This window comes from Pagrus major, chromosome 8, assembly GCF_040436345.1.
Source record: "Pagrus major chromosome 8, Pma_NU_1.0".
Classification (NCBI taxonomy): Eukaryota; Metazoa; Chordata; class Actinopteri; order Spariformes; family Sparidae; genus Pagrus; species Pagrus major.
The window spans coordinates 1,949,946-1,967,644 of record NC_133222.1 but is presented as its reverse complement, the minus strand read 5'-3'; the positions used below and the strand labels follow the sequence as shown (position 1 = coordinate 1,967,644).

The 17,699-nt window shown below is 43.7% G+C and overlaps 1 protein-coding gene across 1 annotated transcript; it reads right to left on the bottom strand.

Moving 5' to 3' along the window:
• Positions 1-15,190: 15,190 nt before the first annotated feature.
• LOC141001407 (troponin I, fast skeletal muscle-like) lies at positions 15,191-17,028 on the bottom strand. Its single transcript, XM_073472474.1, has 6 exons — positions 17,021-17,028; positions 16,753-16,789; positions 16,464-16,592; positions 15,924-16,013; positions 15,672-15,845; positions 15,191-15,579 (listed from the first exon to the last, which is right to left on the bottom strand). The coding sequence occupies exons 1-6, from the start codon at positions 17,026-17,028 to the stop codon at positions 15,502-15,504; spliced, it is 516 nt and encodes a 171-aa protein (XP_073328575.1). The 3' UTR covers positions 15,191-15,501.
• Between the last annotated feature and the right edge of the window lie 671 nt (positions 17,029-17,699).

The following is a 17,699-nucleotide window of genomic DNA, read 5'->3' as shown; positions in this document are numbered from 1 at the left end:
GCTTTATTTTTACATTTTAGTGACGACACTGAAGTTTCCAAAAACACCAAACATGTCTTAATTTTGTGATTCAAAACTTCTGGATTTTAATATTTCCATTTGATGGTTCAGTTCAGACATAAAAAAACATGAAGCTTTTTATAATTTTGTCCTTCAATCACAGAAATTAACTCTGAATCCGGACTCCAGCGGTTGTTTCTGACTCTGGAATAATAAATAAAGTCGTTCACTGTCGCTCTCCACACACGTGACATCCAGCTCGTGAGCACGGCGTTTGCTGAGCGCTCGCCTCCGCCCTTCACACTTCGACAAACAAACTCTACGTCTTTGTCTCCGCTCGCCCCCTCCCTCCCAACGACCCTCACGCTCACATATTCAACACACCGCTGTTGCCACGGTAACCCACTCATCACCATTCATCCCCCTGGAGTGTCGGTAAGTCTTGCTCGGTGGCACGTCGGACAAAAGGGCATTCTGGGAAGTGAATTCACAGCTTGGACGTCCTCCCCCTCCCTCCCTCGTGCTCGGGCTCATAAAACAGAGCTGCGGTTTCCAGCGAACACAGGCTGACCTGAACACAACACCGACACTCAGACGCTCTAAAACAAACAGAGCAATAAAAACTTCACGCTCGGAAAAAATGCACTCACTGGTTTCTATCACATCAACGCACGTACTCACAATAACTGTTCCTCTTATAACAGCAGGATGTGGAGATGACGGGAACAACTCACCTGCCATCAGGTGACAACTGAAGCTGCAAACTGGATTTCAGGATTGTAGAAAACAAACTTCATCTGTGAGCTGTGGGAACATGATGTAACACAGTGATACAAACATACAGAAGTATTAGTAACACAATGTAACTAAAGGATCGAAAGTGAAAGGACACTGAGTCTGCAAACAGATGATCGGTATGTTAAATTGTTAATATGGCTGCATCAGTGTTTTACTGTTGTACTTTATAATTATATCATATTACACACCCACCTAATGTACATATTATGTTGGGTATTAGCTCATTTTTGCCCAGTGGTTCCCAATCTAGGGGTCAGGAGATGATTCATGTCAGAAGAAAGAGGAAAATCTGAAAAAGTTCAACGTTGTCCGATCAACATTTCTGCTAACGTATCATATTATGTTCACGACATGTACACGAGCTGACGTCAGCGACAGAGACAGACGGCGTCTCAACGTCTGTAAACGTGAAAGCAGAGGATACTGATGAGACGTTGGAACAATGTGTGGCTGCGTTTGTGGCGACAGAACCAACAAACATGATCTTTCCCTAAACCTAACCGGACCACAAGCACAACGTTGTCTCAACGTAAAACTGAACAAATGTGAAGCTGCAACATACGTCTGGACATTCAAACATCAGCTGAAAGTATCAGACTGTGATGGTACACGTCGATCGAACTGGTCCGCTCAGGCTGGACACCAGCAGAGCTCACTGGGAGAGGAGGAGGTGAACATGAACCGCTGTGTGGCGTTCAAAGTGTTTCAACATGTCGTGGTGGATTTCCACTTCAGTTTCAATCAAGCAGCGTGTTTCTCTGCCTGCATGTTAGTGTTGGACTGCAGAGTGATGGAGTTTTGTGGTCACGGCTGCAGATTAACTCTGAAGAAACACGTTAGTCCGTGTTTAATCTTCCTCCACTTCTTGGCTGAGAGGAAGCAGCTCGCAGGAGCTTGAATGTGTTTCACTCCCCAGCAGGATGTTCTGGCTGAACCCAATGATTTACAGCTCTGTGGACATCCAGCCACGACTCAGACATTTATTCTCCAACAGTTTCCTGAATTGAAGTTAAACGTTCAGATATTCAGCTGTTGAACGCAGCATCGACGTCCTCCAGTGCTCCGGTTAATGATGTCTGAGATCGATGTGATGATGATTCCTGTCGGGATGTGAAGGCGTCACCAAAACATGACAGTAGTCACTATCACATCGCTCCTTATCTCGTGGGGAAGCAGACATAAACAAAATGGAGATAAGCGCGGTGCGGATGTGAGGGGAGATGCAGGCAGCGAGGGTTTTCTATCCTTCAGCGAGACCCGAAAGTCAGATTTTAAGTTTCTGTCAACAGTCGTATGCTAGCTAACGTTAGCCTCAAGGGCTACAATGTTTATTGTTGCTTGGCGGCACCGTCAGCTCTCATTGGTTGTAGTCTGGCACGTAAAATCATCCAGATTTTAAATCCTAAATATCAAACATGAGTCTGTGCCGTTCAGGAGGCTTCAGACCGGACCGGATCATCTGTGCTGAACATGTTTTGAACGGGAACTTTACGTACTGATGATTTTATTCTCAAAATGTCTGATTACATCCTTCCTATTGTACAGATGAAATAGGACACACAGCTGAACTAAATGATCAAATCAACAAATAAAAACCTTAATAGAGTTTTTAATAAGGAAAATAAAAGTAGCTGCCGCGGATTCGACAGCCCTCCCACGTTACAGGCGTTTTGGAAATTATCTCCTCCACCTTCCCTGCTGGAGAACAAACACCTCCATCCATCAGCAGAGAAACAAACACTCTCCGTCTGTTGGTTCACTCTCAGCTCCTGTGTTTGGTTTTATCTGCCGATGCCAGGCGTGGATGGAAAACCATTCTCCAGCCACCATCAGTCCACTGCTGTTAAAGGTTTAAGTGTCTCTCATGTCCTTCAGGATCAGAAGCTGTTTTCTCAGCTGTATTTACACTCACAGCTTCTTCACCCAGAAAGCTTTTTAGATGTTACAGCCTGCGTTACACAGATATACACACTTTTAATTAGTTCCTTACAACGTTTCTTTTGTGTTTTTGGTTTCATAAAAAGTGTCAGTCTTCTATAGAGGATTGCTCTTAATACCACATATAACTTTAACAAGTAGAAACATCCGGACCGACACACTGGTGTTGTATCTTTGCAGTCCTGACGCAGTACTTTGACCCAGCAGGGCTCGTTCCAGGTGACGGAAGAATTTTAAAATGGTCAAAGTTGCTTAAACTGAAGGTTTGCAGCCCAGTCTGAAATCTTGGTGACGCACCTGGCTTTTATTTCAGGCTAACAAGACGAGACTGCTGTCTGAATCAATGTGACGAGAGCCAGAGCTTCACTTTTAATGGAGATAAAAACCTCATGTATAGACTCGCCAGTCAAATTCAGTAAAAGACGCTTAAAAGTTTGGTGTCTTTGCCCAGAAATAGGACAGGTTAGACTTCTACTGCGCACGCACAAGGTTTCACGACACCGACGTCTTCTACGACTCGATACAGAGTGATGTCGTCAGCTCAGCCAGTGCACGCTTCAGCTAGCACCGTGACCGTCTCAGACCGTGCTCAGAGTGCATATCGTCTTCAATAATTTGCGTATTTAATTTCATCTGTGTGCATGGAAGGCGATCTTCTTCCTTGTTAGAACATTTGGGCGTCTTTATGAGAAGTTTTCTGCTAGAAAAAGTTGTGGATTCGTAGGTCTTTAGGTGATAAAGTATAAAAGTCCTCAATAGTACAACGACTGATGTAAGGCGCCGCCCTGCTGTCCCGGGGGGAAACTATGTTATTAGTGACCCCAGAAGGCAAGTCACAGGACCTAACCCAGTAGGCCACAGTTTGAATCCTGTGTGAGGCATCAAAAAAACTAGGAACTAGTCTTTCAACCAAAACATTATGTTTTCCTGAACCTAACCAGGTAGTTTTGGTGCCTTTATTTAAGTGTAACCAGGCGTTTGAATGAGAACGTGCTGTTATAAACGGGACAGTGACATGTTGGACCATCTAACAAGTTTGAAGCCCACTGAACTCAACAATCACAAATATATTTCTAAACTATTACAGAATATGACAGAATTGACGGCCACATGAATAATAATGAAGTCCAGGTTGTTAAGATTTGTACTTTTTCTTCAGGCTCATAATCCACGAGGCTCAGCTTCTCCTGGATTTTTTCAGGTTTTAAAAACAAAAACCCAAATCTGTTTTGCTTATTTGGCTGAAACAGGATTAAAGCTTCAGGTCCTCTGGAACAAAAGAGCAGCTCATTCCTGCTGATCTCCTCCCTCAGTCGGGGCGGAGGAGAGGTCAGAGCGAGGAGTGGTGTTGATCCATTAGAGGGCTCAGTGAGCGTTGACCTCCAACCCAGAATGTGTTCCTGCCTCCCCTCCTGCTCGATGCCAGAGCTGCTCTCATCACCTCCCACTCACAGAGGCTCCTCTCAGGGCTCCACGGCGTCTCTGCAGCCAGAGATCTGCTCGCCTGACACCGAGAGCCAAACAACACCGAGCTCCCACCGACGGATGAATTTACAAGCTGGAATCCAGTCACAAGTTCTTCAGGACGGGAGTTAACCCGTCTGCAGGAGTGAGATTTGAATGATTTGACCCATTTGTCAGGTTAGAGGTTAGATCCACTCGTACAAACATTTGTCACAGTCATCAATATTATCACATTCGGATTATTAAGAACGTCACCAGTTGTAATTTGCCCGGTTGAACTTTTTTTTGGCAGTTGTTGCATCTTCTTTTTCCTTTAGGAGCAGCAGCCCGACACCTTCCTGCGGTCTCGTTGGCCTCGGCTGCAGAACTTGTTGCACCATCGCTTGTTTATTACAAAATGTGCCCAGAGACGTCTGCTTCGCCTTCGACATTTCAGACTCGTATTAACTGCAATGGAGCCAAATCCTGAGGCTGCTGTTGGAGCGTGCACATTTTGAATCTCATGCCACGTTTAAGGTTCACGTCCACATATATCTTCTCAGGGAGAAATTGCTGGCAGAGAGCCGACATGAGGCACCAACCAGAGGCATAATCAAACTTCTGCATAATATCAGTTTGTATTTAAGCGGTTTTGGCAACATCTTCACACAAGTCACACAGTATTTGGTCATTTAAAATGCTGGTCATTCATTTATTTAATCATTTTAGCTGTTAGGGTTAGCGTAAATGTCATCTGTGTGATGTTCCCAGCCTGCTGATGGTTTACGGAAACAAAAAGTGTCGGTTTTCACACCAAGCACTGATTTACGTTCGCATGGAAATGTATAAAAACTGATGTTATGGGTTCTTATTATTGTATGCACATCCGGATGGTAATGTAGCTGATAGTCACTTGACTACGCAGCTTTTGGGTCTCTATTGAGCCTCATTTACCAAAAAACATAAATGACCAAGTCTGATCGTGAAGTGAACTTTATTAATGTTTCTGCAAATGAAAATGCTCAGATCGTCCGTGTCGCAACATCAGGACTAAAAGACGGCGTGTTCAAAATGTTGACCAACAGAAGCACAACATGCTTTTCTGTGCACAACCGTGAATGCAGCGAGGCGGAAGATGGTTGATGGTGCTGCCGCTGCAGAAAACCTTACCCTCGCTTTCTCTTTTAGGTTTTTCCGAACCAACTACCACTGTATGTTATTCGGTCCCTAACACCTCCCGCCTGGTGACATCATGCACGCTGAGAGAGACAAGGACCAACATGAAGTCTGTCACGTCTCGCTGACGAGTTACGGCAATAATTTATGATCCTACAGTCGCCTAAACTGAACCGTAAACATTGTGACGGACACGTCTGAAACTTCTGACTGCATATATCTTTAGTGGGAATGGGGGGCCTCATTGTGCAGCTGTGAATATCAGCAGGGCGATTGAGTTTCAGGTTCATCAGAAGATTAAAGCTGACATGTGGAAAGACGATCCTACAGGAAAGATCTGACGGAGCGAGCGTCTGCTGCTGGTGCAGCTCGGCTGTGTACTGTCAACAGGAACACAATGATATAAAGTCGTACTTAATGCTGCTGACGCTCCTTCAGGGCTTTTCCTCCAGAACACGATCACTTAGCTGTTTCTGTTTGTGGTGGTAAATAAAGACGGGTTTCCATGCCAGCACAGATCTGCTGACGCCCGGCTCATAATGAGACCTCTGAGAAACATCTACCATCTAAAATCTACTGTCAACTGTTTGTACAGCTCGCAGGCTGCAGCTGAAACCCTCTGTGCTCCGTAGATATTCATATCTGAGCTGCAAAAGTGCTTTTTTAAAACGTCATATCGTTAACATCTTTATGTAGAAACTCCTTTATTTAAAAACATTATTATGATTATGAATTAATACATTTACTATGTTTTGTTTATGTGTGTGTCAGAGCTCAGACAGTCGGGTCAAGCTTGTAACGAGGTTCATCAGTCAGTAGTGTGACACCGCTGGACTCATGTCGATCTGTGTTGTATAAGATTAATTAATACGACGCTGTATTGTTAATTTAATCACCTCTGACAGAGCTGGTCTCACTGAACTGTCACAGTGTGAAAGTGATTCACTAACCTTGAGAAACCGCAGAAGAAGAAACCTCCTCCTCTTCTTCAGAGTCTCTGAACATCATAATGAACCAGATGTCGGGCAGGAAGCCGAGTTACCGGTCGCAGCCTCACTTTGTGTTCACTACAGTTCACTACATGAGCTAATGTGACGACAGGTAAAACCTTTCAGATCAGCCTTGTTTAAAGTCTCCAGTGCAGGTTTGTCCACCTGTGTGAGCAGCTCTATTGAACACAGGTGTGCTCTGCTGACAGGGGATCACACCTGGCTCGTCACTGAACTGGACAAATAACTCTGCTTTTTCTGTTTAAACTGTTGAAATCCTCTGATTATGAGTGTGTATTGTTGCTAAATGCTAAGTGACATTTTGCCATCATCTGTATTTTTGTTCATTCTGTCTATGTCGTGTATTTGGTGCCATTTCAGTGCTCATAAAACATTTTATTCCTCCTTCTCCTCCGAAGCCATTTGTAATCGCGGCAGGGTCTCCCTCCTTCATACCGATGATGGTACACTTTTCTACATTCAGCTTGATCGAATTCACTACATACATTTACCCTACCCGTGTGTTAAAAACAGTTAGCGGTTGCTAACAAGTGTCTAAATGAGACTACAGAGGTTGTCGGGGACATTAAACGTCCTCACAGCGAACACGGAGACTCATCTACTCACTAGTCCGTCTTTACAGTCTTTAGTTACAACTATTCTTGAGAAATTGTCATTAAAATGTGTCGGATACACCAACACAACGAACTGAACGCTTATGTGGCACTGATGATCATGTTTCAGGCTAACGTGGGAATATAAACCTCGTGGACAGTAAACTGAAGCTGTGTTTGTGTTTCGTTCTCTGTTCAGTTGTTGAGTCCAGGTTTTTTTATGAGCTTCAGTCGGGATGGTTTTAATGGCAGCGTAGTTATTTTACAGCTCCCACCAGCAGCTTTACAGCTCGTAGGAGACGTGTCGAGTTTACTGACGGAGTAATGCAGCGCTGATCCCACGTTCAGGTGCAGGAATTCAGCCTCATTAAAGGAGCAGAGGGACGATGCATTCCTGCTGAGTGAGCTCAACCAGGAAGACACAAAAAAATGCAATATATGCACCGTGTGATTGATGGACAAACAAAACCTCTCAACAAAAATATGAAAATACTGCACACACGAAACCATCCGTCCATCCGTCTATACAGTTTCTTCTCATCATGGTTGGGTCGCGGAGGCAGCAGGCTTAGAAAGGTACTCCAGACATCTTTCTCCCCAGCAACACTTCAGCTCCTCCTGGGGGATCCCGAGGCGTTCCAGCCCAGATGAGATATATAATCCATATGTAATCCCTCCAGCAGGTTCTGGGTCTGCCCCGGGTCTGGTCCCAGTTGGTCGTACCCGGTAAACCTCCAAGGGGAGCTGCCCAGGAGGCATCTTAACCAGATACCTGGGATCTACCCAGATCCACCTCTTACTTCCCACTTTAATATATGTATAGACTCAAACATTTATTTTGAAAAGCAAGATTCTGCTTCTCCTTTTTGATTTCTGTCGGGTCAACACGGTCAGACAGAAGACATCTAAATAACACAAAGTGAATCTGCAGGTCGAGTCCTGAAACCCAACAAAGACAAGAGAAAAATCCCTAAACCACGGTACCAGATGTTACAGATGTTTACTCACAGCTCCAGTTTCCATAAATAGCTGCAGGTTGTCATCTCGCAGCACCACAATTACTTAAATTACACACACCTCCACGTCTCTGTGAGCCTCACACAGTCCAGCCACAGTGAAGCTGCTCGATGTGGTCTGCAGAGGCTCAGCAGGTATTTTGTTGGATAAGAGGCGTCATTAGTGGTTCAAGATCTGAATTATTTTACACGTAACTGGATCAGAGTTTAACAATTGGAAAGATGACTGATTCAGGGTGTTGTGATGCAGGTCTGGATCCAAATGTATTGAATAAATGAAGATTGTGTAAAAACTCTCTGACTTCTGACAAAGACAACATCTACTGACGTGACTAAATTAAATCTCTTAAACTTCAACGTCTCCACCACTGAGCGTCTTACTGCACAATTACTCTCCAGGTTTTCTATAAACTGATCAATGTACAAGTTGTAAAGTCAGAGTCAGAACAGTGTGTAACTAAAGTGGCCTGTAAAGACGGACTAGTGAGTAGATGAGTCTCCGTGTTCGCTGTGAGGACGTTTAATGTCCCCGACGACCTCTGTAGTCTCATTTAGACGCTTGTTAGCAACCGCTAACTGTTTTTAACACACAGAAGAGCTTTATAATTAAACTGTGGACATTTAATGAATAGAACTTGTAAATATCTTCAGCCTGTGGAAACCTTATTTCACACATTTAACTGAAAACACATAAAAAACTCTCCGATTTTGAGACGAGGGAACAGGAAGTAGCGATTCATTACTGCGTCTCTATGCAGTCACTTAAAGACGCTCCTGCTTGTCACAGCTTCCTGTAACTGGTCTGAAAGTCTGAACCTTCATAAAAACTGTTTTGGTTCCTGGTTTAGTGTGAACCCGACAGAGACCACCTCTTCTGGTTTGGTCCGGGGAAAGTTTCACACCTGTACCTTTGGTTCTGATCAAACGGACAGAACGAGGTCGGTGTGAAAGCACAAAGTCGGCCTATACAACCTGTAACCTCCATTATTTCAGTCTTGAGCTTATATATAATATAATATGCCATATTAGATAAACTGTACACGCTGACACTGAACAGAAGGGGGGTGTCAACAGGGGCCCAGCAGCTCATTTAGCCCCAGGACCTTCTAACAGGTCCATCCGGCCCTGCTGTTCAGGCTTTATGTGTTGTATCTGCAGCTGCTCCTGTCTGCAGGAACCAGATGGACGGGCTGCAGGACACGTGGTGGAAGGATGAATTCAAAAGGAAATCAATCATCATCCATCCAGAGACGACGACACGTGCAGAGAGAGTGTTTGATTCAGGAAAACAAAGAAGCCGCTGCCTCTCCACCTGCGAGCTGCTGAAAGTGAAACCATGTGGGACAAACGGGGAAGTTAATGAGATTTTGAGCAGGCACTAAATGTAACGGCACTCCTTGAACTTTTACGATGACCTCCGGCAGGCTGGACGTAATGACCCTAAATGACTTTACAGCCTGGGTCAGTTATTAGGATGTGCTGGTCGGGTTACAGTGGTGACGGAGGGGACGGACCGCACGGTGATATTCATGTGACTCAGCAGGGTGAGGAGATGGAAAATAACCTGAGTGATTTTCATTACTGCGGAGAAGAAAGAGAGCTCAATGTGAAGTGGTTGACTCGAGGAAAAGGCCTCAGAGGAACCTTTAGACAGCGAAAACTAAAATACAACAAGACAGTTCACACTTACAGGAAGCCTGCACACAAACATGTTTGATTATTTCATTAAAATCTGCCTCAAAATAACATGACAAGGTCTCTCTTCAATTCAAGTATAGTTTAAGATTAAGTGAGAAGGTCATTATCTACTCGTCCTCATGCTGACGGGAAGTCAGGTGAAGTTTGGGACTTTTTAAAACAAAACAACCATATAAAGACATTAAATGGCTCCGCACAGCCTGAGATCCCAAACTGATCTGACAGTATTTCATTTACACCCTTTTTAAAGCTGAAATCTTCACTGTAGCTGCTAAACTAACAGTGAACACCCCGTCTGAAGCGACATACGAGCTCGACCGTCCATCGAGGGTGTAGATAACGTCTTTCCAAATTAATTTGGGGTCTGTGTGGAGCCATGTTAGCATCATACATGGTAACGCTGGAGACAGGCAGTGATCAGGAGGATGGTGTGAGACAGGTGTGGTGGGGAGGAGCTCAGGAGGGAAACAACACTGGGAACACAGGTGAGCAGGAAGAAACAAGAGGATTTATAACTACAAAATAAAACAGGAAGTAACTAAACCAATGACCAAAATCGAGACAAGCTCTTTTTAAACTCCACAAAAAACAGGTCACGATGAACAATCCACTCCTGGTCTATAATCTATATTATATTATCTATTTCAGGTTCAAACAGTTAATTATTGTATTTATTTACATTCTCCAGCCTGAGCTGGACTCAGTACTACAGTCTGCATCCTGATACTTCAACCTGCTGTGAAAAACAGAACAAACACGCCCCCTACTGGCCGTGAACCTTCATCCACAGCAGCAGGACGACCTCTAACAGCTGATCTCTGGTCAGTCTGAGAGAGTCACTCCAGACTTTTATTCCTGTTACATTAACGTTTAACTTCCTCTGTGTGTCCGAGCTGAAACATTCTGTCTTTTGGTTGTTTTTATGTAACATACTCTGACGACCAGCACAGAGAATCATCCTGCAGCAGCTTCACTCCCAAAATATAACCAGTGTCAGTTTTCAGAGCGGCCTGCAGGTCGACCTCTGACCTCTGTGAGGCCCGAGGTCGGTGTCGGCCTGCAGCGCCTCGTCTGTTTTCTCTGCTGACAGAAAAGCTCTACAGAAAAGAGAGAAGTTGTTTTTTTCCCCTCGGTCAGCTGTAGTTTGAGTTTTACTGTGCACATCTGTAATCAGCTGGTTTCATGAACCTTTACGACCCGCTGGGTTTCAGTCCGGCTCCTCGGAGCCGCTCAGGTTTGTTTCACGGCTAATTAAAAACCAACTGTTTCCACCTGACTGTAAATTAAATTAGTGCCTAATGAAGCCGCAAGAATGAAAACCAGCAGGACTGAGAGTCACACTTTCATGTTCGGAGGTTTCCTGTGATTTCAACATTCGTCTAAATTAAATTTTTTTAGTTTAGTTTAGTTTTAAGCACAAAACTAAATTATTGATCATAAAATGTTTTTTATTCTGACTTTTAAAACAATCTCTGCACAAAGTCCATCGAGTTCTTCTTCTGTTGTATCATACATGTCGTCATCTGACCTCTTTATCAATCAAACTTTATTTATAAAGCACCGACAAACAAATATAAATAAAATTCAAAGTGAAAAAAACATTTGATATTAAGAAAACAAAAATGTGATCAGAGACTAATGCACACCAGTTATTATAAAATGAATCGTTAAAAATAACAGAAGATAAAGAATAAAAGGTAAAAACAAGCAATAAAACAGTAATAATAATATAATGATAATAATAATATAATGATAACAATAAAATGTAAATACAAATCCATATAAAATAGAGATAATAAGCACAGGGTTATGATAAAATAAAGTAAGTATAAAGATTTAAACCATGAAATTAAAGGACACTTCATAACAGTCAGACTGACTCAGTGGTGTTTAGTTTCTGTTTTAAAGCGTCAGTATTTCAGATCCTCCAGCTGTTCGGACGTAACGGCTGAAAACAGCTTCACCAGATGTTTCAGTTGTGTTTGAGGAGCAGCCGGAGGAGCCGGAGGAGCCGAGTGCTGATGTGGGAGGACGTGTTGTGACAGAATTTTGAATCAGTTGTAGCTGATTTATTCTGTATTTATTGTTTGGTGGAGCAGAGAGGAGACGTGACAGCGTTAGTCTCAGACGGAGGCGTGGATTCACTTTGGAAATGTTTCCTTGAAGGTTTTGTTCACAGGAACTCTGCTACAGACATTAAAGGCCCATCAGACCGAGCCCATCGGACTGAGCCCATCGGACCGAGCCCATCGGACCAAGCCATCAGACTGAGCCCATCTGACTGAGCCCATCGGACCGAGCCCATCGGACTGAGCTCATTGGACCGAGCCCATCGGACCGAGCCCATCAGACCAAGCCATCAGACCGAGCCCATCGGACTGAGCCCATCTGACTGAGCCCATCGGACCGAGCCCATCAGACTGAGCCCATCGGACTGAGCCCATCGGACCGAGCCCATCAGACTGAGCCCATCGGACCGAGCCCATCGGACCGAGCTTATCGGACTGAGCCCATCAGACTGAGCCCATCTGACTGAGCCCATCAGACTGAGCCCATCAGACCGAGCCCATCTGACTGAGCCCATCAGACCGAGCCCATCGGACCGAGCCCATCGGACCGAGCCCAGCCGACTGGTGACGGAGAGAAAACATGGCGTTTTTTAAAGGCAGTCTTGGTGAAGTCACATGATCCAAATATAACTCTGAGGCGTCTCCTCACATTCCCTCGGAGGCCGGCGGGATAAAGTTAGCTGCTGAGGAAACTTTAGAGGCCCCGGAGCTCCGGGCCCCCAGCAGGCCCGGAGGCAGAGCTCACAGCACCATACAAGGAGAGTGTCAGTGTGTGTGTGTGTGTGTGTGTGTGTGTGTGTGTGTGTGTAGGGAGGGGTGTTTCTGAAAGCAGCCCTGAGTTGAGAACTACAAGAACTTTTTGGGAGTTTCCTTCCTTCTAGTCTCGTAACTCCAGAATCCAACCAATCACAATCATCTGGGCCGGCACAAAGCCCAGGATGCAGCGATGGTACCACTGAAAAAAAGTTAGGTAGATGTAACAAAGTACAGATACTTAGTTACTGTACTTCAGTAGATGTTTCAGTATCTGTCCTGTACCTGAGTATCTCTGAGACTTTCCCTCTCTACATCTGAACACAAACACCTGAACTTTCTCCTCCTCACAGCTTCAAACAGCCTCGTTACTTTAGTTTGATGCATTTGAGGTGAATTATGGATTATTGTTATTTGGCGTCATCGCACGCCGCCTTCCCAACATCACCAGACTGATCTCAGACGCAGCGAGACGAAACAAAGACGTAAGAAGACGTAAACAGACAGAGAGGGAGGCTGAATGGGGAGAAAAGGCGTGTTAGTGTCTCGTATCTGCAGAGAGTTTCTTATTTTCTCACTTTGTTGCTGCTCGGGACGCTTTACCAACCCAACATGTGGCTGTTTGACGTCCTGGGAATGAGACTCAACTATCAACTATCTTTGTGGTGCGTTCAGGACCAGCTGGGACAAATCCTACTGACTCTACCTTTAACTTTAATAGTCTTTGAATTATATTAATATGACGTGAGCTTCAGTTAGCTTTGACCACAAATGTCCTTCAGAGGGAGACTTTTTACTCTGATACTCTGAGTACATGTCAGAGCCTGTACTCGATTACTTTTACTGGAGTAAAGAAGCTGTGTCAGTACTTCTGGAGTAAATCCCACTAAAGAACCCAGCAGGTCGCACAGCTCGATCCAAAAGTTTGTTCGTCTGCTTGTCAGGTTGTTGTTTCATGCAGCGACGGAGACTTTGAATGTTAAACATGGAGACGGTAAAAGGGGCGGAGAATCGGAATACGTTGGCCAATCACAGGCTTTTACACAGTGTACTTCCTGTGAGTCAGACTTTCTTCACACTAAAAGCACTGAATGATGTGTTTTTCTCATTTAAGCCACATCAGACGTGACCAGAACACGTATTTAAAACAAAGGAAGATACATTTCTGGATTCACACTTTTTCAGTCAGCTGTCACGTGACTGTGATGGCGACAGGTCGTTACGAACATTCAGCCGCTGATCTGCAGGCAGTAATAGTTTGATATTAACACCAGCTGAACGCCTGCAGAACATTTATATACCTCCTCAGTCAGGAGTGAGTCACAGAGGTAAACATCCATTTTTCTGAGTTTAATACGACAACACTGTTCTGTATCCCAGAATCCTTAAAGACTCTTCTCACCATCTGGATGAGGAATATTATTTATGTTATATTTATTTATATAATCATATATAAGAGGCGCAGACGGGTCGGAGGAGTCAGTGGCCTTGTGACGTTCAGCTCACAGAGTCAGGTTTCATCTGAAGCTGCTGCTGTCTGCACATTTTAAAGCTGTGACTCTGAATGTAAACAAGGACAACGATCCAAACCAGGACGCACGAGAACATCAGCACGTCATCGGTGTGAACATAGACTGAAACGAACATGACGATTTAAATCACGAAAATATTAGATATCAGCAAAAATCCCAAATTGTGCAAGTTATTCATCATTATACAACGAAGTGAAAGTCCTTCGTGCAACATGAGTTACAGAACATAAACACAGTTATTCATATACAGAAATACATAAACACGTAGTGCATCTTTTCTAACGGTGGTGATGATGTAGTCGGTGTGAGCATCGATGTTACAAACACAGAGTCCACCGCTCCTCGTCATCGTGCAGAGCCGACACGATGTCGTGGCCGAATGAATTCAGGAGAACGATATTATCATGATAGATCATCTTTGACTTTGTTTTCTGTGTGTTAAAAATAAATAAAATATAAAAATGAATGACTGTAGAGTGTCTGGAGGGTCTGTAACCAAAACTTTAGAAAAAGAAAGAAATAATATCAGTTACAGGTGAAAAGACAAGCAGATGAACTCATAAACAAAAGATGCAGATGCAAGATATCATCATATATGTATAATTAACATGATATCAATATTTCATCTTTTAATATCACAGTTATTGTGAATATCGTGATATTGTGACACCCCTAATTGTGCATCATACGACTGATAGATCACACCATCATTTGTCTTAATGTCGGGTCAGTTTTTACTTTTTTATCGATGTAGAAATGTAATCAGAATAAATAAATAATGCTGATGTATTATTCATTTCTCTCCTGCTGAACCTGTATTCACTAAAATACAATTGTTTTAGTATTTCCAGCAAAATTAACAAAAAAAAAATTCTAATTGTTTTGGTTTCCTGGGAAGAAAAAACAAAGATTTTATAGAAAAATCTACAGGACAATAATCAATAATCATGAAGCAAAAAGGATCAACGCCTTCATCAAAATTATTTTACATAACGAGACTTTATTCGTGGCGTCGAGTAAAGAAATGTCATATATTTTCTGTGGTGCTGTGTTAAAAATGAGACACACAAAAACAAAATCCACTTTTTATTTTCTTCCACATACGACTTTATTGTTTTTAAGTTTGTGTGAATGTTTCCTGTGTGGAGTTTAAGACTTGTTGTTGTTGTTGTTGTGTGAACCTGCAGAAACTCTCCACACTCCTCCTGCTCCTGCTCCTCCTCCTCCTCATCCTCCTCCTCATCCTCCTTCTCCTCCTCCTCCTCCTCCAGACGAAGTGTCAAACAAGACAAGAGAAAAGATCCTCAACACGACTGACTGCCTCCTCTCCGACACGCTAACCTGCTGCGACCTCACCCCAACGTAAAGCAGCCGCTCGGTTCAACAACACATTGACAGTAAGACACGTGGAGTTCATATAAACAGAAAGACAATGAGCAGCGACACGAGCGACTGCTGCAGCGGAGTTAAAATCTTTAGGAGGTCTCGAACATCTTCTTCCTGTCAGCCTTCTCCTCGATGTTCTGACGCCAGTCGCCGACCGCCTCCGAAGGCTGCAAGACACAAACAGTTGACAGTCACCAGGTGTCTGTCCACCTCCTGCTGCTGCTCGTACCTGTTTGAACGTCCGGCTGTAGAGACTCACCTCCTGTTTCACCTCCTTCTTCACCTGCTTCAGGTTGGACCTCAGGTCCATGTTGACCGTGTGCTTGGAGCCCAGCAGAGCCTTCAACATGGTGTCGGCGGACATACGCACTTTCTTCAGAGCGGGTTTCTTCACACCGATCAGATCCACCACCTTGATCTTCAGGTCCTCGATCTACGAGCAGAGAGAAGGTTTTTATTTCAGTTTCCCGTCCGTGAGAAGGTCTCTGTGACCGTGTCGGGGGGAGATTACCTCTTTGTCGGCCTTCTGCACTTTGGACTCGATGTCGTACCTCTCCTCATCGATCCCGTCGATGAGGGCGTGGAGCTTCTTGCAGTATTCCTGTCGGCATGCGAACACAGTTCTCACGTTACAGATATAAACACGAGTACAGCTGCACCTCGTGTGGCACATATCGGGTGAATGTTCTGACATTAAAGCTGAATTTTGACATTTTGTACTGAAAACACTGACGAATAAATCAGATTCATTTCACGATTCAGCAGCTTCAACGTGTTTTAAACACATTTCTTCCTCCAGAATGTGAAGACGCTGGATCCACACACAGGCCAGTGAACGAGTGAGTGAATGATGCTAATGATGCTAATAATGATAATTAAATGCTCCAGGATGCACATTCATCATGGCAGAGTGCTGCTAGCACTTAATAACATGATATAGATATAAAGTAGGTGTAACTGCATTAAAGCTAACCGGTCATAGAAGCTAGACTTCGTCTCTGTACCACTGCTGAATGTCTTTTACAAAATGGCGGCTCCATAAGCGTCTCACCATCAGGGCGCTCTGGTCGCCGCTCGTGTCCGGGGCGGGACAGTGCTCGGCCATGTAGGCCTCCTTAGCCGCAACGTTTTCCTTTTTCTCCTGCTCGAGCCAGTTCTGAGCGATCTGCAGGATCAGGCTCTGCAACGACACAACAGACACAGACAGGGAGTCAGACGTGTTGAGCTTTTTGGTCTTTTTATGGATTTTTGTTTTTTTTCACAAATATTTTCAGGAAAACCCTTGAATTTTTATCAAGAACTGTAACAAATGCATTTATAATTAAATACAGCCGGTTTACCTTGAGGTGATGCCTGCGGCTTGAGGTCAGCTTTTTCCTGTTTTAGGAGGAAGAACATAGAAAACATAAACGATGAACATCATATTCACTCTGAAGCTTTTCTTCTTTGTGAAAGATAATTTCACTTTTCACTGCTATGATCTTACACTTCTTATCTTGAAATAAAGCAGATTTATGTTTTAATCTCAGGATAATATTAATTATTAAAATCTATCATTTAAGCAGATGTTGTGCTTGTAAACATGATGTAGTTGCCGTTCAGACTTACTCAGACATCTCGGCGTTTTGTGCGGTTCACAACCTGCATGAAGACAAACGTCAAGCAGAGCAGACATTTGAGTATTTTTGACCTCTGCTGAACACCGTAGCAGTTTCAGATCAGGACGTCAGCGTGAGGTTCTCTGAGATCAGCATGTTCTGCTGATGGAGACGGACGGACGGGAATTTTCTGCACGGTAACGTGATCCGAGGCCACAGCTGAAGAGCAGCGACGTCGACTGATTTAAACTGGGACGGTCGAGATCGAGTGTCGTGTCTGTGGCGTTTATGAGCCGATCGGATGACGAGTTGATTTGAAAAATGTCTCCAGTGGAATATAATTAAATAAAGTTAATCACTGATTCATTTTAAGTTACTGTGAATGTTGGAAGTCCAGATCAGGAGAGATGATCTCATGAATTAAGCTTTTTGATTCACAGGGACACAAACATACAGAAACTATCAAGCTAAAAATAAAAGAAATGGATCCTGCAGACACTCAGACTGATACATTATTAATCATGAATATCATCAACATAACATCCATATTAATTAAACAATTAGTTGTTGTCACAGAAGCTGAAATTTAAAACCAAATAAGCTTTAAACAAATTACATTTTCACATGTTTTGCAAAAGCACATGGCACAAGTTTCACTGATCTGAGTCAACAACAGGTTTGTAAAACTG